This window comes from Penicillium lagena (assembly GCF_028827675.1).
Source record: "Penicillium lagena strain IBT 129212 chromosome Unknown utg000003l_segment0_segment0, whole genome shotgun sequence".
In the NCBI taxonomy this organism is placed as follows: Eukaryota; Fungi; Ascomycota; class Eurotiomycetes; order Eurotiales; family Aspergillaceae; genus Penicillium; species Penicillium lagena.
The window spans coordinates 2,035,886-2,058,415 of record NW_026623224.1 but is presented as its reverse complement, the minus strand read 5'-3'; the positions used below and the strand labels follow the sequence as shown (position 1 = coordinate 2,058,415).

The window sequence follows — 22,530 nt, the reverse complement described above, 5'->3', positions numbered from 1 at the left end:
ATCGCAGAGGGCCAATTTACCCAAGAACTCCGGGTCTTGTTTCTAGCATCACTCGTCTTCACGTAGTCGCATCGATCTCGCTGTCTGCGACGATTACCGCACCGGTAACGTCGCCGTAACCACCTCCGGATTGGCCAGTTGTTGCAGGCAAGAGAGAACACCTGGAGTTGCAATTAGCATTCCTGATCAACGGGAAATCATCTAAACACCTACCAGTCACTCCCTGCGTCAGGGTCGCCTTCGCATCCGTATTTCGCGACCCCAGAGTCACTGTCATCACATAATCAACTGCTTTGGCCGTCTCGAGTTTATTGGCCCACCGGAAGACAGGCTCATCTTCGCGGCCATCGCCTACAACGAGCAGAAAGTCTGGCTTCGTGGTATCTCCGCCATCCTTTTCTAGAGCGCGGCGCCACACCAGTTCAGCCGCAGAGGCCTTGCTAGTGTGGACGTTCTCGACGACCAGAGCCCCTCCAACAGGGATGGCGTGTACGCCCTGACTGGCGCAAGCGTCGTTGATATTGCCCGCACACTCGGCGGCAAGTCGCGCCGCGACTGTCCGGTCCTCGGCGGATCCGTGATGGAACACAAGTGAGCAGTGCCGCTCTTCGATCCAGCTGCCCTCGGACCGTTCCTGGAAGTAGGAAAGAATGTGTGAAACGCTGTCCTTCCAAGCCACCATGTGCGCCTTGTCTGCGAGATTGGTCCATTTGTCGGCATTGGGCTCGCGCACGAAACACCCGTTCTCGGCAATGAGTCCCAGGTTGGGGACCACGCGGAAGAGGCGTTCCATCTCCTCCGGCATGCGTGCGCTCATCACATAAACTATATTCGCAGGGTCGTCGGTCAGCTCGGTCAGAGTGGTGATCGCCCGCTGAGGCGTGGTGAGAATGATGCTGCGCGGTGATCCCCACGATGCGAGCGTGTCTTCGTAGTCGACGATCATAAGTCGACATCTGGAACGCCGGTACCGCTCCTCAAGCCGGGGAACGGACAGCCGTGGAACGGCCATGATCTCGCGCGACGACTGTTCGTTCCACACCCGACTCAGGGTCTCACTAAACGACTTGACCCAGTTGGCGGTCGAGTTCTGCAGGACGGCACTATGCAGCTTGTCCCACACCTCTTTGCGTTTCTTCTGGTCCCGGGTCAGCGCGGTATGGATAGCCGCTGAGCACTGTCGGTAGTCCCATGGGTTGACCAGAAGCGCGGCATTTCCAAAGACCGACGCGCTTCCCGTGAACTCACTGAGGATCAAGGATCCGTATGCTTTGTCACCGTAGCGGCCATCTTGGCAGTAAACAAACTCATGACTGGTCAAATTCATTCCCTCGCGGAGACTGGTGATCATGAGGGCGTCCGCCACGGTGATGAGCGCGAGATACTGCGGAAAGGCAAGATCTTGCTTGAGAAAAACCAAGGGCTGATGGGCGAGAGTGGAATGAGTGGAATTAATCCGCATGGCAATGTCGGAGACGGTCGCTTCCAGCTCAGGCTGTTCTGTGGTGCTGGTTGCGACCTGGATGAGAACAACTTTATCTGCCCATTCCGGGTAGGTGTTGAGAAACAATTCATAGCTCAGAAGCTTCTGGCGGATACCCCGGACCGAGTCGATCTTGTCACGAGAGACAATCAGCCTCTTCCCGTGGTATCGTTTGGAGATTGTCGCGACCCAGCGCTCCACGTCTGCAGCCTGGCGGCGCTTGTCCCAGGAAGTTGGATCGATGCCAATTGGAAACGTGCCAACATTGATAAATCGGTCCTCCATCTGAATCCCTTCGTTGGTAGCTTCCACACACAGGATGCGACTGCATGTTTGCAGGAAGTGGCGGCAGTACTCGTCAGTCTGAAAGCCGAGTAGGTTGGCTCCCAGCATGCCCTCCAGGAGTTCTTTGCGTGGAGCCAGACACTTGAAGACTTCGGATGACGGAAAGGCAATATGCAAGAAGAAGCCGATCTGGGCATCGGGCAGCATCTTCCGGAGCATGGCTGGGACTAACAAGAGATGATAATCCTGCACCCAGATGGAGTCGCCTCGCTTCCACTGTTTGGCAATGCGATCTGCAAATGCCTGGTTAAGCTTGACGTAGTAGATCCACGAATGATCCTCGTACGCCTTGCTCTTTGGGTTGTCTGGAATCTGGTAGTGGAAGACCGGCCAGAGGATGGTCTTGCAGAAATGGGTGTAGTGGCCATCAAAGTCACCGTCATTGACAAACACCGTCACCGACCCATACTGCCTCTGCAGCTTCTCTGCAATGGCAGACTTCGTGTATGGTGATAGTGCGTCTGTCGGCATTCCCAACGTGCCCACCCACATCATATCCTTTATGTATCCATTGTCCGTTGCCGAGCGGACCGCATTGCGCAGACCACCATTGCCTTGCTCCGCAGTTTCCACGGTCCATTCCACTTTGGAGAATGATTCTTTGCGACTACGGTTGTCGGCATTTTTCAAGGCCAGGTATGGTGCAGGCTCAGTCCCGGGCGCTCTGTGTGACACAGGCTCTTTCAGCGGGGCGATTGGGTCCTGGTGCTTCAAGATGGAGGGAGATGGAGACACAATTGTCTGTGGCTTTGGCTGGGTAAGTGAAGTAGTCGCACCCCATGCGGGCGAATGGCCCTCGCTTTCCGTGAGCGGTGGGGTTCCCTCGGTTATCTCTGAGGGAAATGGATATCCCGAGCCCTCCTTCTCCGCCTGGTTCAGGCTCGCAGTGAAGATGCGCTCATGATCGGTGGTTGCACCGGGTGTAAGACCTGGCGGTGCGGATGGATTGTTCTTCTCAAACAAACTAGCAGCTGCAGTGGGATGTGACGTGACGGGTTCGGCGGGAAGTTTGGTGGTCGTAGGAGGAGCGGTAGCCGCCGCCGATGGATTTATCGACGGGCGAAGCTTGCGCGAGTTGGCGACATGGAAATTGACAGTGTATGGCAAGAACCTAGGGTGTATGGGGTCAATGAACGACCCTCGGCAGTTCAATTGGAAGCATTGGATGCTACTTACAGCGATGCGATGAGGACAGTCATGGCGAATATGGCCCCAGCCGGGGAGGAGGAGGAGTAGAGTCGGAATGGACTGAACGGAGAGAACTGGGAATATATGATGCTTACTCACTCCACATGTTCAGTGCTGCCATTTTCTCACAGCTACGTCATGTGCCGATCGGGAAGGCAAGGAAGACGGTCGGACAATACCTGGACAAACAATGGTGGGAAAGAGAGGGAGCAGATCGAGAGTGATCTCAGACCAGAACCAAAACAGGGTGAGAAGAATATTAACCCAGTAACGAGTCACTAGTTAGTTAACTAGGTCGTACTGCTGACAATAATAATGAATTGCCGGGGCGGTAATTTCCGCCTTTATCCGCATCCGATGCAACTTTCCTCCTACACTCATCCCATCTCATCATCCACCAGGCCATGACCCTGCGTCTAACTTCTGCCCCGGTCTCTGGTATTAAGAAACGATCCTCTACTGCTCGCGCCCAACCCTCGCCCTTTGCTGCCCATGCGCGCCGCAAAGCCACCGCCAGCGGGGCCGGTGTGAAGGCTGCTGTCCCGGACTGGGGAGTCGATGACCCCCTGCCGGACCAAGGCAGCTCACAATATATCTCCACGACAGCACCTGTTCAAAATGTGGTGCAAGCGATCCAGTATATCCGAACAGGCATGTTCGACGACCTGCCCGCCCGAGCCGGCATGAACAGCACTCGGATCGCCGAAGTCCTCAACCTGCGCCGCTCTTTGCCACCCCTCGCCTCGGTGGCCCACGTGCATACCCTCCTCGATGCGCCGACTCAGGTCGAACGGGAGATTGTGGAGTTGGTTCAGTCGGGTCGGGTTCGGCGCTTGATTGTTCCTGGCCGTGGCGGTGACGCTGCGGGACTGGGCGATTGCTTGGTTCTAGCCGAGGACTGGGAGGAGCTGGTACAAGGGAACGCTGCGTTGGGTGCATCAGTCAAGGGTGAGTATGTTTGATTGTCCATGGGAGGCATCAAATCTGACAATGCGCAGAGAAATTCATGGATATCCTCAATCGCATTGGCACTAGCTCCGCTATTTCGCAGAGCGTCTTTACGCCAGACGAGTATAGGGCGCTGATACGCGCCGGGTTCCTGGTGTCCTCGTCGGCATACACACAGGGCTCGTTGAGCATCGCATCTCTACCCAATCTACCCAAAACCGTGTCAACTCCATCTGCCAGCCGAAGCGAGTCAATCCCTATCACCGACAAACCCGTACAATCCGACGCCCAGGCTCGCGCCGCAACTCTGTTTTTGTCTCTCCCCAACACTGGCACCTATCTCCGCCTGCTAGGAGCGGGTCGCGCACACCTGCTGACACTCCTACGGCGGTCCAGCTCAGCCGAAGCACCACTGAGTCTGTTGAAGGACCGGTGGGATGGCGCCGTGGAGACTGAGAAAAGTTTCCACATGGCGAAGAGAGCGCGAGGAGAATTTGCGGGGGTCTTGCCTGGCAAGACGAAGAAGTGGAAGGAGTTGTACGGGATGCAGTTTCGCTGGGTGCTGGAAGAAGCCCTGGGCGCAGGACTGGTCGAGATATTCGAGACTGGCAGTGTCGGACCGGGGGTGCGCTGCCTATAGATCATAGGTTGTATATTAGAAGTAAATCGCCCCGGAGATAGCTAACGATCACTTGTGCCACGATAAGCTGATAAACATTCATGCCCCTTGGTCGGTCTCACCCGGACCTTACTTCGTCAACTCTGCTTCTCATTCATCCCAACGCTCATTCGCAATGCCTCTCATCCAACTCAGTCCACACCCTTTCGCCTCCCTCCCGGCTCACCCATCTCTCCCCTCCAGCCCATCCCGTCCGGAACTATCCCAGTTCGTCACCACCGCCCTTCGCGAGGCCATCTCCCTTCTCGACACAACCATCCCTTCCACCCTAACCGCAGACTCGAAGCCCCGTTCGTCGCCACCATCGCACGCGAAAGTAAAGCTACTGCGCGGGTGGAGAAAGCCTGCAGACTCAGACTCTCCTCAGGTTCGAAACGGGTCAGGGAAGGGAGAGTTTTGGGTCTGTCGCCAAAGCGAACATGTTGACTCAGCTGCGCCTGGCACGGCGTCTTGGGAGGAGTTTGAGGATGGATTGCGGCAAGATCATGCTAAGCACGAGATGGAGTATACGCCCAGCGTGACGGGTGTGGAGAGATTGTTACAGTGGGAGGGCCCGGAGATGGAGACGGAATTGGAGGTCGAGGGGGTAGTGTATACGGATTTCGAAGTGGAAGGTAAGTCGAAGCTCTTTCTTTCTGTATGGTGGTTTCTTTTCTTCCTAACACTGTCATCCAACCAGTCAATCTGATCACACACACCTTCCGCCCAGGCGCGCTAATCGCGCCGCGCTCGTTTCTCTCTCTAACGGTATCCGCCAAAACCAGTGACAAGCTAGGCACCGAGCAGAGCCCACCAGGCTTCCTCACCATTCAGATATCATTACACCCAGACCCATCCTCTACGCCGACAGAGCTGCACCAAAGAATCCACTCCGTCGTGCCGCGGAGAGCGATATTCGCTAACTACGCCAGCGTGGAGCGCGTCGTGTCGCGCCGCTCTTCAACCCAAGGCGGCTCTAATCCAGACACTACAGGTTCCAGCCATGTACAGTGGACTATGGCGACAACCTCCGACGCTGGTGGATCGATTCCGCAGTGGGTTCAGAGGAACTGGACGTTGGGGGGTGTTCCGCGCGCGGTCGTTGCGGATGTGGGATTGTTTATTGGGTGGACTGACCAGGAGAGGAAGAAGCGAGCGACGAGTGGTAACTAGTTGTTAATTGTCTCTGTTCTAAAGAAGGGGAGAAATGTTTCTCGAACGGAAGGACAGATACCAACGAATACAAATATACATGAATAGTCAAACCTATGTAGGCACTATCCTAAACCAAACGCAAAAGCCCAGAGCAACACTAACTATATCCCTCCACCCTTAACCTAAAAAGCGTTGCTCACAACACTATAAGCATGCCACAGAGCAGACAACCCAACAGCCCAACCATTATCCTTAACCCCATTCTTGAAGTACCAGCCAGAGCTCGCCCACAGCAGCGCATTAACAAGACCAGCCATGGCCCTGTTCAGCGGGTCCTGGAGGGCCTGGGGGTTATGGGACCATTGGTAGTGAAGAATACCGGTGATCAAGAAAAAAGCGCTCCCCTGGTACCAGCCGACTTTGGCGCAGGACCATGACCTGGTACGCGCGAGGGACTTGAAACGTGGGTCGGATTGCCATTCTTTGCCGCCGAGCTAGAGGATTGAAGCATTTGTTAGTAGATGGAATAGCGCGGATGGATATGGAGGGCATATGGATGTGGATGTGGGGTGTATTTAGTTACCGTGTGTCCGATGGAGAGGAGGGCGAAGGTTAGGGCAGATGCCTGCAGGGAGCGCGATGGGGTGGCCATTATTATTGTGGATGGAGATAAATCAATATGATGTTGGGGTGATGATAGGAGGTTAAGTATTTGTAGGCGTCAGGCGGAGGAGGTCTACCATACCAAAGCCGTGGAGCCGTGCCTCGGTTCACCTGGTGTGGAGAAACTCCACATTAGTATGCAGGTCAGCTACAAACAGCAGATGATAGTATGTATGAGGATTCGAAAGTGCTACGATAGGGCTGTTCGATATTCAGATCTGTATCTGTCCATAGACAAAACCTATGTACATAGTACTAGCTGCGATTGGCGCACTATGTATAGCCTCACGTGCTGGTTTAAGCCTCCCACTGACCTCACCATGCAGATCTTTTGGCCCCAATCCCATACATATATAAGAAGCCTCGCTTGACACGACATCACATACTTACTCTGTACAACCATGTTCACTGCCGGGGGATCACCACCCCTATTCATTCGCGAAAATAGCCGTACCATAAAAACGGGCAACGATGCACTCAAATTCGACGTCGCCGAGCCCCCAAACTGGTCATACTCCCCAGGCGACACCATCATGGGCAACCTAGTGCGCAAGGAAGGGATCGTCTCACCAGAAGCCACCGTCAAAGTAGGCCTAGTCGGCCGCGCGGTGACGGAGATTATCGAGTCAGGCAACCAGCGCAGCACCCGTCACCACACTGGCGGATGTTCCTATCTGGGCTTGGAGCAAGATGTTCTCTTCAAGGGACCTCTGCATCTCCCCGAAGGCATTCAGCCCGGGGGCGTCGCCACCGAGCCGCTTAGCTGGCCTTTTTCTATCAAAATACCCACTGAGCCGGTTGATATGCGCAACAGGGGTCTTTCAGAGGATGTCAGTTTTCCTTCCACTGGACAAAGATCACCCGGCTCTTCATATCTTGCCCGGGACATTCTCATCAAGTAATCACAGCTACGGCCGTGACTCGAAGTCCTTTATCGAGTATTATCTGACTGCTCAGCTAAGATATAAGTATGGCAGCGAATCGAAGACCATCACCGCAACATGGCCGATTACTCTTCGACATCCGCCAGAGGGCATCGACCAGGTCGGGCAGCTGACGAAGACGTCAACGCAACGACGAATCCAGAGCCAGCGACTCGTTCCGGGAATGAGGCATAGGGGTCTTTCATTCAAGCAAAAGATGCAGAAGTCTTTCGGGTCGTCTAAGGTTCCCGAGTTTTGCTTCAAGTTCAACATCACCTACCCGAAAATCATTCAGTTTGGCAATCCAGAACCAATCCCGATTATCTTCGAGATCGAGCCATTACCCCGTAAAACTAGTGAAGAGATCAGAGACGTCTCACAGAGAATCGAGATTACCTCTGTCAAAATGTCCATCTCGAGCTGGACATATATCCGCTCAAACTCGAATCTCCACAGCGACACGCAAACATCATCCCATGATCTGGGCCTTGAGAAGGTGCTAGAGACACTAGAATCACCGTTAGAAATATACACTGCAGACGGCAGGGCCGATAAACCGATCAATTTAGGGAATATGTTCCAGCTCACACTCCATCGGAGCGGGTTGAAGTCTGGCAATAAAAATCTTTCGCTAAAAGCTTACTCAAGGTGTCCCGTACTGTACCCGGATTTTGTCACATATTGCATCAGGCACAAGAATTCGCTGATGTGGGAAATATCTTTGGATGTGGCGGGGGAGAAGCACAGGATTACGATAACTACGGGAGACTTGAAACTTATATCTCCAAACTGATATGGCAGATGGTGGGAGGTGGGTGAATGTCGACTTGTTTGAAGTTTTTTTTTGGCGTATGCATATTTTGATATCCCTGTTTGTGGACTGATGGTTTCTACAAGAATATGACGGGTTTCATATTAAAGATATTGAGGCGAAGGGGATTTGGGAGTCGAGGACGGTCTGGATGTGGTGAGTTGGCTATGTTGATCTGATCCTACAGCACACAGGAGGCCACACACACAATAGAACAAATGTCAATTAATACCACCGTACACAAGACAGATCGCCACCAGGCCGAATAAATGCGTATCCGTCCTATTATGTAATGTAACGAGAAGGAAGAAGCCACTTGCTCCGGGCAGACATAAGAATGCACAAATAGACACCGACCGTGCAGAGCGAGAAAGAGAAAGGCCACCAGAACAGATTTGACAATATTGTTGTCCCGCAGGATCGCAATGGGAGGGGGAATTTGTATGAACAAAGAAACCGCGACAGGCGCGCGTATGCAATACAATGCAAGCAATGCTTCCGATCTCGAATCAATCAAGCTCGACCAGCGCTGGAAATGCATCGGGGTGAACGCACACGCGCAAGAATGAAAGGCTGGTTGTCGATTATAGCCGTTGATATTGTGCAACGGATATCGGATCATTGTCTGATTCGTTACCATGGTCGATGGGCAGATAGACAGGCAGATCCGGTAGATTCGACCTCCTAAGAAGATATGAGAAAAGAGAATGCTGGTAATTAATCCAGAAAGGCCTCCCAGCTGACGATGTAGGACGGAAGGAGTCTTCTGTCCCACGGTTTTGTGCCGATGTGAAGTCGAATACCAAAATAAACAACGGAGAGAGATAGGAGAGAAAGTCGGCGTAACGAACGAACGATTTCGGCTGAGAGTCGGTGTTTAAACGAAACGAAGCGCGATCGCGCTTTCATATGGGGAAATCGCGAGGTGTTGATGCAGGAAAGAACAATGAAAACTCCACAAGATGCATGAACGTCGAAGCCGAGGGTGGTGTGGCTGAACAATTCCGAATGTTTTCCAAGAAAAGGCACGACAGAGGGAATTCAAAAAGAATATGCGGCAGATGAATAGCTGGATAATATCCAGGTTGTCGCTATAATGCACGCAAAGTCGATGGTATTGCAACTCCGTTGGTTAGACCAACAGCGTGCAGCTAATCATCGAATCGGTATTCCTCCTTCAGAGGCCGTTGGATATCAAAGAGCAATGCATCCAGCTCGGCCCAGTTGGTCGAGTTGGCCGCAAACCGGCGGTGCTTCCTCGTGAGGGTGTGCTGAGATAGATTAGTATAGGGGCATCGAGAATCATGACACGGGACATACCTCTTCGAAGTCATCAAATTTGTCCCTGCAGTTCTCGCAATACCCGGGTTTCGGGTCTCTCTTCCGCTCAGGCTTCTTCTGCTGGGGTTGTTGGCTGTTCCTGCGCTCTTCCCGTGGCCGTTTCGCCCCATTCCCTTCAGTCCTGGTTGCTTCTTTCTCATTGGTGTAGCCGCTCTTGCCCTGTTGGATGCTCTTGCCTTGGGAAGCAGGCTGCGTTGTGGATCCATCAACATGGCGCTGAGGAGCTGCCATTGAGCCCGTTGGAGGACCACCGGCACCTTTTTCAAGGACCTTTCGCTGCAAGCCATGAACTTCCTTACTCAAGCCTGCCTTGGCGCCTGGTCCTGCAGCAGTCGAGGAGATCATCTGGGAGCGAATGGCCGAGGTGATGTTGGACGGTTGCACACCAGATGCGGCAGGTTCACGACCAGTGTAGAAGGGACCGGTCCGAGGAAAGTGGGGTGGGATGAAGCTTTCAGAACTCTTTCGCTCGTGGCCGTCTAGTGAGAGCTTTGCCGGTATCTCTGCCTGAATTGGAGGGGATATACGCCGTCCCTGGCTTTCGCTAGTGTCAGGCTTGGCCATATCCTTGGCCTTGGAGCCTGCTGCTCCCTCGGGAGCCGCCGCTTTGGTTTCCCTGGTGCCTCGAGATTCCTGGGTCTTGCGCATGGCGGCTTTCTTCTCCTTGTGTTCACGAATTCGGTGACTGTCATAGTCCTTCCTGCTTGGAGGCTCGTCAATGAAAGGGCATTTACCCAGAGGCGCACTTCTAAACTGCGGCCAAATTCCATCCTGCCGTCTGGGAACCCGCGGGTATTCCTTGACCATAACTGGCTTGGTTTTCTCGTTCATGTCGTGAATGTAGATGAACGATCCCTTGAACATGATCATCTCCATCGACGACAAGGGATCACGGTCCGAAGGTCCATTCAACATTTCTTGGCGCAGGACTCGAGAGAGGTCATTGTCGCCCTTTCCATGCGCGGTACTCCCACCAGCAGCTTTACCACGAGCGGCACTATCATGCTGGCCGCCAATCTCACTGTCATTGATCGTGGCAATCATACGCTGCAATTTTTCCAGTGCCCAGATTTTCATGCCCATCTGTCTGGCTCTCTGGAGGATATCCATATTGCTCTGCTCACGGCGTGTGTCACTTTTCAGTGAGGCATGCAAATGCAAGTCACCATTCTTTTCCAACAACGATGGGTTGACCGTTTGCATGTGGCCATCTCCATTCACCAGCTCTGCCTCCAACTCGGTCGGGCTTGTGTTGGCGGCTTCGGGGGGAATGGGACGCGATGTGATCACATGGGTGACTAGGCGCGAGAAGAACTTCTCCTCTTGCTGGAATGTTGTTAGTACGACTCCTAAACAATACCATCGAATCCACACAAAGGTAAGATGTAAGGACAAAACTCACAGCTCCGAGGGCAGTAACTTGGCGGGAACATTTCCGTCGAACATCCTCCGGGATGCTATCAAAGTAAAAGACAAACTGCGGGAACGCCTTGCGGTAGTGTCTCTGCCATTGACGAATTGTATCGAGCGTCTCCGCCGAGGGCTTCTCCGTCTTAGCAGCTTTCGTCTGGGGCGGCCGATCCTTATCCCGGGCCGCGACGAGCTTCTTTTCAAAGGCACTAGGCGTCGCGTTGTTGGACCGCCGCGCAGCGAAGAGCTGCCTCGAGTCTGCACCCTGATAGGCCGTGGAGATGGACTTGGTCCGCGTAGGAGATCGGGCATCCGTCTCTGTCACCTGCTTCTTTGGCGGGGGCTGGCCATAGGGAATCTCGATTTGAGTTGGTCGAGCTCGTTTGGCGGGCACGAGGCCGGACCTGTGGGGAGAATTGGTGGCATTCGGCACATTGGCGAGCGGTCGGCGAGTCGACATGTTCAGGGTGGGCTGTGGCGAAGGGGGAATGAACACAGCGGCCATGTGTATGATGGGTTGGGGGGAATAATACGCGTCGAGGGAGTGGTGGATTGAGATTCAAAGAGGGGTGTGTGTGGATGTCGAGCACGCGACGTGTAATGGCACACGTCTAGCAGAGCTCGGGGGTGAGGCTAGAGGGTGGGCATTATTGACCCAGTATTGAGGGAAAGGTGAGATGGGGTGGTATGGAAGGGAAGAAGAGGAAGAGAGGGCGGAAGGTCGTGTGGTGGAGCCCGAGTTTGTTTTGCTCGTGCGCCGGACAACCACGCGCGAAGCATGAACATCACCTCTGCGAGTGCATTCTTGCCACCGCGACGGACTGTTGTGGAGTTCTTGATTGACTCGTTCTATTATTGAATCATTTGGTTAACTATTTTAAAAATGGCCATACCATGAGTTTACACGCCGGAGACTCCCCAGCCACCTGCGTTACATGACCATTTCACCTCGATTACAAAAACGCTTCTTTATAGTACAATGCAGGGCATCGGATAATTACTGTACAAATCATCTATGACCGCAGGGCTTCGATGTCATCGACCTGGCTCGAGTTAGTATATGCCACGAAAATCCAGTCTCCCAAACATACCTCTTTAACTGCCTCCGTAGTCAACACAATCGGATGGTCGTCACCAACACACACGCTATCCTCGATGCGAATGCCAATGCCACGGAAGTGTGCAGGCCATCGGTCGTCGTCGGGAACATAGATACCGCTGCGATCGGCAGTTAATATAAATCATTACAGCAACGGCACGAGGGAGACAAACGGTTCGATCGTGATACATTGGCCCGCCTTCAGTTCATAACCCCGGGAATAGCCAGCGCAGTCATGAACATCCAGACCAATATAGTGTCCCAAGTGATGCGGGAAAAGAGTCGTCATAGCCTGGCAGCCGTTAGCAACTAATAATTTTTGCGAGGGCATGGTACATACAGTTCCTGAGACATCGAAGCCAAGCTGCTGTAGCTGGTCCTTGAGCCCATTCTCGGCAATTCCGTGCAGCTTATCCAAAGTAAGCTTCGAGCTTTCTCGACATAGAGCGAGACAAGTTCGGTGGACATTGAGCACAGCGTTGTAGAGATCCCGTTGCGGCGCAGTGAATTTCCCATTGACGGGCCATGTCCTGGTGATATCGGAGATATAGCCACCTAGTTCGCCGCCACCATCAACCAGAATCAGATCTCCATCTCGTAGGAGATCGTCGTTCCTCGTGTAATGAATACTCAGGGCATTAGAGCCACCAGCGACGACGGGGACGAACGCGCTGGTATCGCAGCCATTTACTTTGAACTGGTACTCCAGGAACGAGCACAGATCTTTTTCTCCGTCGAAATCATGCCGCATGGACTCGGTGAAGGCGCGGCCAGACGCTTGGCCCAGTCGACGCATATGCACCACTTCATTTTCGCTCTTGAACGCCCTCATCTCATTCAACATCCCCTTCAGCGGCTTGACCTTTCGGTGGTCGACAAATTTCTTCAGCTTCTCTGATGCAACTGTCGGTCCGTATAGAAAGCGATGCAGAGTCGACCTCGAGCCGTCAAACGTGGGGATGTCGGAGAAAACCTCGGTAGCTTCGCTGAGGATCTTCGGAAGAATCTCACCGATTTGTTCGATGTCTCCGGTCTGCAGCCTCCGAGTCAGTTATTGCTGTAGGATGTGGATTTGGCATCTCTCACTTCGTCCGCATTGAAGACGTCCACGGCCGCTCGAGTGCCGGACCGGGCCCCATCCCAGAGCTCCGCCTTGGGATTTTTCTCGCGCACATAGAGATGGAAGATGTGATTGTTGCAGGATCCGTCGTTCGCGATAACCGCCAGAGCATTCGGTTCGTTGAATCCTGTCGACACCAAAGCGTCAGTGTTTTTGCTGTCCGTCCTGTGCATGCGAACCCTTACCTGTCAGGTAGTAGAAATTGGACTCTTGCCGGTACTCATGGAAGATGCCCGGAGCACGGTACTTGACCTCGGACGCGGCCAGCACTGCAACTGCGCCCTTGGGTAGCTTATTGGCGAGTCGGGAGCGGCGATGGGCATATTCCAGGGCGGTTATCCCGGGCGTGACTGGTCAAGCGGGTCAGTCGAGTGAGCGCAATTTCGCTGGGGGATCGAAGAGCACACACGTTCTCCGGGATTGAGGATATGGGGGTGTGTCTCGTGCAATGGCTGGCCGAACTTGAGATCCGCGGCGGCCACCGACGTCGCATACGACCGAAGAGGAGCTCGTTGAGTCGGACTCCGATATATCGGGCGAGAGGGTGCAGGTAAGCGACCTCGCAGGGCGCATCGCAGCAGCGATCTACACGTCATGCTGGTGGTTGTGTTGGTCCGGAAACAACGATCGTTTATCGTCGGAGGAGGATGTTGTTATCGGCCGGTCGGCGGTGTGGGCCAATCACTATTGCACACCATTCCAAGCCCTTCTTGCCTCCATACTGTACATTGGAAACTGCTGTTCTCGGGCGAATGATCATAGGCGGATTACCACATTAATAATAACGATGATTTGACTCATGAGGATTATGATTCCATCCGTGCCACCGCGGGGAAGGAAGCATTGCGACTCGGTTAGACCTGCTTGAAAGGGCAGCAATTGCGCGCGGCGGACGGACCTATCGTGACCCGGCCATTCTTTAAATAAGCGTCTGTTTCCAGATTATTGATCATTGTCATTCACAATCAAAATATCACTGCAGTAGTAATCATGGGACGAACACTGACATACCCGAAGCGGCCTTCCAATACTGTCAACCGCTATAACCACCGCGGTAGGTTTCCCGCTTGTCTCAAACTTCACCGCTAAGACCGCACTGCTAGCAACATACGACTTGGGGGCGATCCACTCCATCATCAACGCCTCCCAGGTGCTCCATGTCTCCTTCAATCCGGGGCCGTCGGACCCGTTCCCGACCATCCTGCCCATGATCGGGCAGATGGGATCGTTCGACTATCCTTCAGCCACCATTGAAGAGCCGCTGGAGTGCTATCTGCATGGCTACGTCAGCTCTCGCATCATGAATCTGGCGCGCAACTCCGAGGGAGACGGACTGCCCATCTGCGTGGCCACCAGCAAAGTCGACGGCCTGATCTTATCCCTCACGCCCAACTCGCACAGCTACAACTACCGCTCGGCCGTGCTGCACGGGTACGCCACGCTCGTCACCGACGAGCAGGAGAAGCTCTGGGCCATGAAGCTGATCACTAACTCCGTGCTTGAGGACCGCTGGGACCACTCGCGTGTGCCGCCTGACAAGGCGGAGATGTCGTCCACCGTCATCCTCAAGGTCAGGATTGTTGATGGGAGCGGCAAGATCCGTGATGGGGGCGTGTCAGATGAGCGCAAGGATACGGATAATCGCGAGGTCACCGGCCGTGTCTGGACTGGCGTGGTTCCGGTCTGGGAGACCTTTGGAAAGCCGGTCCCTAGCGCCGAGAACGAGGTGCAAGAGGTGCCGGAGTATATCAACTCCTTCATTTCCAACAAGAACAAGCAGAATCAAGCTCTGGCGGAGGATGCGGTGAAAGTGCAATTGCCCCCGGAGGAGCAGCACTAACCAAATATGATAGTTCTTGTTTTTGGGCAGTATATATTTTTCGAGAGTATATAGTTCATGTCACTTTTCTTTCTGGCTCTTCCCTTTTTACTCTTGTCCTCTTCACTTAACGGCCCTGAACTAATCACAACATAAAACCAAATCCAGGGAGCTAAATGATAATAGCTTGATACCGCGGAGACTACTCTCGATTTCCGCCACATCGAGCATTTGTGGTTCTAATTTCACGCTCATGAAACCGTACGGGGGAACTTAGAAATGTACTCAACAAGAAGATTATTACAATTAGAGTGACCACCCGCACTGATCTTCCCCCCTAATTTCTGCCGGTTCATTGATTAATGCTCATTTCCTCCGCTCCAGCTCGACATGGTACGCACTCGGCGTCACCGAATATGCCTTCCCTGTCTTCTTATCGACGTGGAACACGAACTCGTTGATAGGTATATCTTGGTACGTGAGTTGATCGATTATGCTAGCCCAGTCTCCCACATCATACATCTGGGAGAATAAATGGCCTGTAACGGGCCCGGTAGGGTTGACCGTATCCATTTGAAATGCAATCTGACCTGAAGCTGCGATATCCTGAATTGTTGGAACAAGCCTGACCATGTCGGGATTCGCCGGTGGCACCGGAATATGGGGAACCAGGTCTACCAAAGCTGTGGCTAGGATGTTCTTGATGTCTGTGCCGTTGCTGATCCACTCCGAGATGACAAGTCCCGGGGCCGACTTGGATGACGAGGGAACGGACAGGGTCAGAGTGGTGTTCAGACCCTTGTCTTTAGGGGTGTAGGTCCCCACCAGGTTGGTAACCGCTTCGTGACGGGCTTGAGTCATGAGAGCGGGCATCATGGAGTCTGTGAGGAGGTCGGCGACAAGCTGCACTGCTTGCGTGTGAACTCCCACGGAGCTGGCACCGAGAATAGTGAAGCCGATCTCAAAATCCGGTAAAAGCACGAGCAGACCACAATAGTCTCCTGAATCACCCAGCTTGGTATAGATGTCTGTGACTACACCTGTGTCTTGGTGCACATATCGATAGATTTCCCATGGGCGGCCGACGGCATAGCGCAGATCCCCGGTGAAGGAGACCGGTTTCATCCAGCGGTTAGTCTTATCGGTAGGCAAGAGGGTTGAGTTGAGAATGCTGATGCCGATTTTGGACAGGTCATCGATGGTCGAGTACAGGCCACCGGAGGGCGTGGACATGGGAATATTGAGGAATTCAGCTGCCAGGGTTTTGGGGATAACAGTGCGAGCGATGACTGCAGGATCGGTGGGCGGGTTAGATAAGGTGTTCCTGAGACCGAGGGGCTCGAAAATGGCTTTGCGGTACAACTTATCCATGGACATCCCAGTGAGGTTAGACAGCGCCCCGCCGAGGAGGAAGAAGCCGCTGTCGGAATAGAGTGGACTAGCGGCGGGCGGGTATCTAGGTGGATTGGAAGCGATACCTTGGGCATATTCCTGGATACTGCACTTGGTATAAGAGCCAGATGCTAGGTACTTCGCACAGGGATACTGGGCCTCATCCTCGGTCAAGTTAGGAGGCGGCAGGCCCCAGGTGTCTAGGACGGAGGGGTTCTCCAGAGCTGCTAACAGGAAGTCCGAACTGATCGGTATACCTAGGCGCGGGATGCCGCCAATCTGGGCCGCGATATCGCCGATGGTAATCCTGTCCCATTGTATATCCTGCACGGCATCGTAATTCTGGGCCGTCTTTTCCACAACGTCCTTGAAGCCCGAGAAAATGTGTGATAAAGGAATGTTCCAGTCATTCTCATCCAGCTCAATCATGCCCGCGTAGGTGGTGATGAGCTTAGATATACTGGCAATTCGGTAGATTGTGTTGCCATCGACCTTTTTCGCGCCCACGGTGCCATTGAGGGTGGCTAAGGCTGTGTGGTGGTACTGCATGGAATGGGCGCCCTGGTCATGCAGTGAGAACAAGCCTATAGAGAAGGTGGTGTTCTTTAGTAGGGACGAGGCCAATTTGCCCATTCCACAGCCATCGAGGGTCTGGTCCAAAGCTGTCGTTACATTTTTCCAACTAGCAGCCACCCAGCTGGAATTGTTGCTGATTTCCTTAGGAGCAGGGTAAGACGGGCCAGGGAGATTGCCAAGGACTGCAGGGATGCAGCAGAATGGAAGAAGTGTGAGAGCGGTTTTGAGGGTTCGCATGGTTTCAAAGAGGAGTGTGAGAATTGGAGGATACTCGACCTCTCCGCTCACTGCCGGCAAGATTACTGCTACTTATAGTCCGTGATGTCGAGTCGGGTACGAGGCTTAAGTGACGTAGGGCAGTACATTGAACCCAATTAGGCGGTATATGCCGCTGTCTCCTAGATCAAGGAACTGAGATTGGCATTAGGCCCCAAAACCAAAACCAATAGAGTTCGTTCATGAAAGCGGTATGTACTACCTATCGTGGCTAGCTAGTTCGGGTAAGGCATACTGCACCTCTCCAATAGAGATAATCCTGAATTTCTTACCTGCTAAGTAAGTAACGATCTTATTTGCGAACAAAAAGCCGATTAGAACAAATTACCGTACGTAGCAAGTTAGAACCCTGGAAGATTTCACTATGTCCTTAAGGGATAGCACAACCAATTGAACAGTTTGTTGAGGAATTTTTCTTGCTACATGCTGAAAAGGAAGCCAAGCTTCTCGAGGCATTTTCAGAGTAAGGCTGCATAGTTCAGGCAAGATTATTGCTTTTCTCGCTCTAGTTTGGGGGCCAGCGGTGCATACTGCTTAAATGGGCTTAGTGTAACTACAGCCCTAGATCATCTAAGCCTATTGACACGCATGGGGCTATGCTCGCTCCGTTTACCTGCCAGCCACAGTGTCATAATATACTTGGCGGCATTAGACCCTGCCCTCAAAGTCATCACAGATCCACTATCACGATATTCGGAGCGCGACCAGGGCGACCCCGGGCCGATACTGCGGGATGAACTGCCCTCTTATCATCAGTAAGCGAGCAGCTCGAAAACGATACAAAATGCGACAATCAAATTCCCTCCCTCCACGAACGGCTACCTCCATTGGAAGCTGACCAGCACTTTCCACTTGGGCCCGACAGCCGAGGAGAAGCATTTCGCAGCGTCAACTCATGCCAATATGTTCGGCAAGAAGCCGAGGTCACTCTACATGATGGGCCAACTGATAAAGACCCGATCATGGCAACGGTTCACACCGACAAATGGGGTCGGACCAGACCCGCAATTATTACTCTCCCTCTTCGGCCGGAAGGTTCACACGGAGATGCCATCGTGGAGGAGATGATTCCGGTGAAGCACATATCGCCGACGTTTACTTTTGAAACGAATGCGGCTGGTAAAGGCGCCGGGCGAGTGCGTTTCGAGTGGCGCAAAAGTCATGGCAATGAAATCACGGAGCTTGCCACTGGTCACTCTTATGACTGGAGAGTGGTGTGGCTGTCCGTTCCAGAGAATACCGTTTGTGGAAGCCGAAAAGAACCGCCTCAAGGGATTTCAGGCGATGGCATGGAAATTGTAGCGACCCTCGCCCATAGTCAAGAGAGGCACTAGTCTCCGTCTAGAATAGACCTTGAACTTACCCCGTTAATCAATACTCTTAATCCTATCTTCTTATTCTCAGATAACTAATCTCTTATATATAAAACTTTTAATAGCTAGCGAAATACTATCTCTATTTCTAGGTCTAAATTTATCGCCTATATTTCTACTTCTCTTACTCTTAAATATAGAGGGCCCCTAAATAAGAAACTCCATTAAACAATATGACGGCAAATGGACGGCCAAAAATGGCCGTCCATTTCGATAGCGCCTCATTACCAGGGTGGCACCCAGACAGTCAGTGCTCCCTCGCCTGAGAGAGTAGGTCCATGAGCTTAACATAAATGCGATATCTGGCCAGACCAATTCTGAGTGAGGGGGTTCAATGACACGTCATACTCCCTGGCCATAATCCCACAAATCAGATGAACATTGTTGGTGGGATTTCTCATCCAATGGAACTGTTAACTACCCGGCGCGAAAGCGGTAGTTGCCTATGGGCCAGGTACTGTATTGAGCGAATGCGTCAAAATGTGTCTTGGGTTTTCTATTCCGAACAAGGGTTCTTAAAATCCCGGTGACTGGTTGTGTAGAACCCTGACAGAACCCCGAGCCCTCATATACAGTCTCTGTCTGTAATCAGCGAGTCAATCAGCGGACGACGCAACCAGGAAATATATACTAGAAGGACTGACTGCGGGAAAGCCGCAGTCCCACCGACAATCGTCCAATAGCAGTCCACTGCGGTATAACCCTGCAGTGCGATCCACCTTCTTGAGTAGACGAGCTAATGAAAACCCCAAATATTTGCCATCATGCCTCAGTAGGCAGCGGAGCTAACTGTCCAATACTGCAGCGACCTGTAAGGCGACCGAGCGCGAAATACTCTAATGACTGGTGGACGCTTGGATTAACTGTGAGGAGACCATCCGGCAGGCTGACTCTAGACCTCAGTACCCATATTTTATGATTAAATTGGGCCAAGGATGACTGCTCTAGGATTATAAGCGGATTACAAGCCTAGAAGAGTGATTTCATATGAAGTCCATTTATCTCAACGTCCTCATCGGATGCAGCCTTGAGCCTGGCTCGTTCTATATACAATAGAAGGCTGTGACAGTGCTATACAGACGTCATTCTTCGAGCGCCAACGAATTTTCGTCTTCTTTTCCGAAGTCTGTGTGGAACTACTGTCGGTGATGGAGTCGATGATCCGCTGCACCCTTTGTAAATATTGACGAGGTTAGTGTGGGTTAGTGTCGTCACGTGATCTCTACTTAATTTTGAGAGGGCATTGACCCTCGCATCGTCATTCTCACATCTGACGTCTGGATGCTTCATCCCAAGGGAGATATTGTCTTCGACAAGCTCAAGACAGTCCATCATTTCTGGCTCGGCGGACCATGGCGACGATATGGACAGAGCAAGCTGGCCAATCTCCTCTATGCGCGAGAGCTGTCCCGTCGATACCCAGATATCACGTCTGTCTCGATCCACCCCGGAGTAGTCGCAACCAATATGTTGGGCGGCTTTGGTTATATTACTAAGGCTCTGATATATGCGACGAACCGGGGGAAGGTTCTCAAACCAGATGAGGGGGCTTACAACCAGGTGTGGGCGGCTACCACATCTCGTGAGAAGACTAAGAATGGAGTGTACTATACCTGTGGGTCAGTTGGCACAGAAGAAGCTGGATAAGACGGCGAGGGCCAATGCTCTAGCAGAGCGCTTGTGGGATTGGACTGAGGAGGCGCTTAGGGAGTTCTGACACCCAAAGTACCCAAGTAGAAATCAATATTTCTTAAGTTGACAGTCAGGTTCTGCTCCCATGTTCTTTTTGTTCCACTCATATTCTGTTTTCTAGTGCCATTTTTCTCAAGAAATCCAGCCTGGCTGCAAGTTGAGGGGCGATTGGCCCCGATGGATCATGGGCCCCGGCCGAGTCCGCGTAGGAAAGTGGGCCAAGGTCAGGGACGCTTGGCCCGAACTCATTTGATTTCTATCCTTATATTTCGACCCGCAGCCCTCCAACCGCGGGCACTCGACCCTAGGACATTTGCTCTTTGACTAATGGCACAATTGGACACAGGTCCTCAGATCGAGGTCATCATCTGAATGGTTTTTTTTGTCCATTACCAGTTGCTCTTTCGCAGGCCACCTCTTCCTTCCTCCCACTGACCCTCCCCCCGAGGCATCGATTTTGTGCCTGTCCATCAACAATGTCCGACACTTTCCCTACTTGATCAACTATTTTCAGGACGAAAGGTCGAACGCAGCACTTAAGCAACTGATCACTTCTGTTGAATACCCGGTCGAATTCCAGCAGCACGAACCTCTTCAGCGTCGTTGATTCTCCGTCTCCTTTGATCGCCCATGTTTGTTGACCACTGCGAATGCGATGAATACTTTGACAAGCTTAGTTGAGCATGTCTACACTACAGTCAGTCTCTGGTTTATCTCGCACGAGTTGAGCCCCGCTACCGAGGGATGAATCACGCTGCTCCCATAATGACGTGTCGGCTCAGTTGACCGCGTGCAAGGAAACAGGAAGTGTACCGCTCCCACTTCCCAGGACAGATGCATGCAAACCGCTATCGCTTTGGCCGAGTCAGTGATAACCACCGACCCCGGCCCACCCCGGCTAACCTAAGGGTAAGTGTCGGGGAGCTTCTCTGGTTAGGCCTGCCGCACAGTATCTTTTGTGAGGGGTCTACGTGACTTTACGATGTGTTCAAGATTCAAGTGTCTAGCGGGAACCAGGCCCAACTATAAGAAATGTCATTACATGTACCTAAGCTCTATCTCATAATCAGAGCAGCATCACATACATATTCTATCTATATTCGGCTATACCCGTGTTCAGTATTCTTGAACGCGGAACAGTGTACAGACACTACGCAAAAGAGAACAATGAATGGACCGAATTCCTCTCTCCTCTCCTCTAGAGCAAGCCTCTAACTAGCTCTGCATTTCTGCGTCTCGAGATGGTCGAGCACCCGGTCACATAGTCCCAGCTCGCGCTTCGGTTGAACGATAAACGAGATAATGACCCACACTGCTCGTCAGGCTAGAATTCCACCCGCTCCATTCAAAAGAGTCTCCAAGCCACGGCGCTTTAGCATCCATCTGGCAGCAATTGATCATAGCAATTATCATCTATACAGACATTGCATACTCTGCTGTTGAAATGCTGACACATGGTTGCCCCAATAAAGTCACAGCCAGGTTGACTGTGGCAAAGGACATAGTCCTCCTTTGGACCTGTTTCGGCTGCAGTTCCTGTTTCGGCTGCAGTTCCTGTTTCGGCTGCAGTTCCTGTTTCGGCTGCAGCTCCTGTTTCCACTGCGGCTCCTGTTTCGACTGCAGCTCTCTCCTTGCGTTTCTGTTTGATTTCTTCGGTCCACTGTATAGCCTCTTTTCTGGGTGCATCGTCTTGCCGAGCTAAACGAAGAGCTTCGTCAAAGGCATCGTAATCCACCACGTAATCGTGCTTAGTTAGGACTTTCATCGCGCTCCCACCATACGCTTCGCTATATTCTTTGCTGAGCATAGCCACGGGCCTTCTTTTTCTATCTCTGATCACATATCGGCCGGACTGATCGAGAGAATAACTTCCCATGTATTCAATGGTAACCATATCCTCTTTGGTAGCGTCTTTGGTATCGCTTACGTATTTGACAAATGTTGATTGAGGAGTGCTACTAGTGAATCGGATGACACCAGGTGATATAAGATCGCTGGACTCCATTGGCCCGACCATACAAATATTGGTAGCTGACACAATAATGCTTGTTAGGCTTATGAACCATAGCAGACTTCCAAGAAGCTCCATTTAGCACTAAACCTTATAGCGACTAAATGATGAATTTGTGCTCGATGTGTTGCCGCAAGCAATTCGGGATAAGCGTAACTACTAGAGAGCTCCTAATTTTTTGTAAAATGCAGGTCAGCATTTATATTCTGATATATGAATCAATGTGTGTAGGGTAAAGTATTCAGTC

At 52.3% G+C, this 22,530-nt stretch overlaps 13 protein-coding genes across 13 annotated transcripts; 7 read left to right on the top strand and 6 right to left on the bottom strand.

The window, feature by feature from the left end:
* Positions 1–93: 93 nt before the first annotated feature.
* N7510_005998 (putative alpha,alpha-trehalose phosphate synthase subunit TPS3) lies at positions 94–3,027 on the bottom strand (the record flags this gene model as incomplete). Its single annotated transcript, XM_056977924.1, has 3 exons — positions 94–161; positions 214–2,939; positions 3,005–3,027. 3 exons carry the CDS (start codon positions 3,025–3,027, stop codon positions 94–96), a joined length of 2,817 nt encoding a protein of 938 aa, XP_056833956.1.
* A 393-nt stretch (positions 3,028–3,420) lies between these two features.
* Positions 3,421–3,978, top strand: N7510_005997 (Stk19 family serine/threonine-protein kinase; the record flags this gene model as incomplete). Its single annotated transcript, XM_056977923.1, has 1 exon — positions 3,421–3,978. The coding sequence occupies one exon, from the start codon at positions 3,421–3,423 to the stop codon at positions 3,976–3,978; it is 558 nt and encodes a 185-aa protein (XP_056833955.1).
* Positions 3,979–4,022: 44 nt separating this feature from the next.
* Positions 4,023–4,604, top strand: N7510_005996 (Stk19 family serine/threonine-protein kinase; the record flags this gene model as incomplete). The annotated part of the gene is made up of 1 exon (XM_056977922.1): positions 4,023–4,604. One exon carries the CDS (start codon positions 4,023–4,025, stop codon positions 4,602–4,604), a length of 582 nt encoding a protein of 193 aa, XP_056833954.1.
* Positions 4,605–4,758: 154 nt separating this feature from the next.
* N7510_005995 (SRPBCC family protein) lies at positions 4,759–5,795 on the top strand (the record flags this gene model as incomplete). Its single annotated transcript, XM_056977921.1, has 2 exons — positions 4,759–5,257; positions 5,323–5,795. 2 exons carry the CDS (start codon positions 4,759–4,761, stop codon positions 5,793–5,795), a joined length of 972 nt encoding a protein of 323 aa, XP_056833953.1.
* Positions 5,796–5,959: 164 nt separating this feature from the next.
* Positions 5,960–6,429, bottom strand: N7510_005994 (uncharacterized protein; the record flags this gene model as incomplete). Its single annotated transcript, XM_056977920.1, has 2 exons — positions 5,960–6,271; positions 6,361–6,429. The coding sequence occupies 2 exons, from the start codon at positions 6,427–6,429 to the stop codon at positions 5,960–5,962; spliced, it is 381 nt and encodes a 126-aa protein (XP_056833952.1).
* Positions 6,430–6,841: 412 nt separating this feature from the next.
* N7510_005993 (uncharacterized protein) lies at positions 6,842–8,156 on the top strand (the record flags this gene model as incomplete). The annotated part of the gene is made up of 2 exons (XM_056977919.1): positions 6,842–7,270; positions 7,368–8,156. 2 exons carry the CDS (start codon positions 6,842–6,844, stop codon positions 8,154–8,156), a joined length of 1,218 nt encoding a protein of 405 aa, XP_056833951.1.
* A 1,169-nt stretch (positions 8,157–9,325) lies between these two features.
* Positions 9,326–11,430, bottom strand: N7510_005992 (protein serine/threonine kinase activating protein nimO; the record flags this gene model as incomplete). The annotated part of the gene is made up of 3 exons (XM_056977918.1): positions 9,326–9,445; positions 9,495–10,841; positions 10,918–11,430. 3 exons carry the CDS (start codon positions 11,428–11,430, stop codon positions 9,326–9,328), a joined length of 1,980 nt encoding a protein of 659 aa, XP_056833950.1.
* A 508-nt stretch (positions 11,431–11,938) lies between these two features.
* On the bottom strand, positions 11,939–13,740 carry N7510_005991 (aminopeptidase P family protein; the record flags this gene model as incomplete). The annotated part of the gene is made up of 7 exons (XM_056977917.1): positions 11,939–11,968; positions 12,017–12,143; positions 12,198–12,316; positions 12,365–13,057; positions 13,111–13,271; positions 13,330–13,494; positions 13,554–13,740. The coding sequence occupies 7 exons, from the start codon at positions 13,738–13,740 to the stop codon at positions 11,939–11,941; spliced, it is 1,482 nt and encodes a 493-aa protein (XP_056833949.1).
* A 394-nt stretch (positions 13,741–14,134) lies between these two features.
* Positions 14,135–14,984, top strand: N7510_005990 (pyridoxamine 5'-phosphate oxidase family protein; the record flags this gene model as incomplete). The annotated part of the gene is made up of 2 exons (XM_056977916.1): positions 14,135–14,198; positions 14,248–14,984. The coding sequence occupies 2 exons, from the start codon at positions 14,135–14,137 to the stop codon at positions 14,982–14,984; spliced, it is 801 nt and encodes a 266-aa protein (XP_056833948.1).
* A 345-nt stretch (positions 14,985–15,329) lies between these two features.
* N7510_005989 (serine hydrolase domain-containing protein) lies at positions 15,330–17,168 on the bottom strand (the record flags this gene model as incomplete). Its single annotated transcript, XM_056977915.1, has 1 exon — positions 15,330–17,168. The coding sequence occupies one exon, from the start codon at positions 17,166–17,168 to the stop codon at positions 15,330–15,332; it is 1,839 nt and encodes a 612-aa protein (XP_056833947.1).
* Positions 17,169–17,795: 627 nt separating this feature from the next.
* Positions 17,796–18,541, top strand: N7510_005988 (uncharacterized protein; the record flags this gene model as incomplete). Its single annotated transcript, XM_056977914.1, has 2 exons — positions 17,796–17,832; positions 17,964–18,541. 2 exons carry the CDS (start codon positions 17,796–17,798, stop codon positions 18,539–18,541), a joined length of 615 nt encoding a protein of 204 aa, XP_056833946.1.
* A 236-nt stretch (positions 18,542–18,777) lies between these two features.
* N7510_005987 (uncharacterized protein) lies at positions 18,778–20,227 on the top strand (the record flags this gene model as incomplete). Its single annotated transcript, XM_056977913.1, has 2 exons — positions 18,778–18,826; positions 19,818–20,227. The coding sequence occupies 2 exons, from the start codon at positions 18,778–18,780 to the stop codon at positions 20,225–20,227; spliced, it is 459 nt and encodes a 152-aa protein (XP_056833945.1).
* A 1,417-nt stretch (positions 20,228–21,644) lies between these two features.
* N7510_005986 (uncharacterized protein) lies at positions 21,645–22,289 on the bottom strand (the record flags this gene model as incomplete). The annotated part of the gene is made up of 1 exon (XM_056977912.1): positions 21,645–22,289. One exon carries the CDS (start codon positions 22,287–22,289, stop codon positions 21,645–21,647), a length of 645 nt encoding a protein of 214 aa, XP_056833944.1.
* Positions 22,290–22,530: the final 241 nt, after the last annotated feature.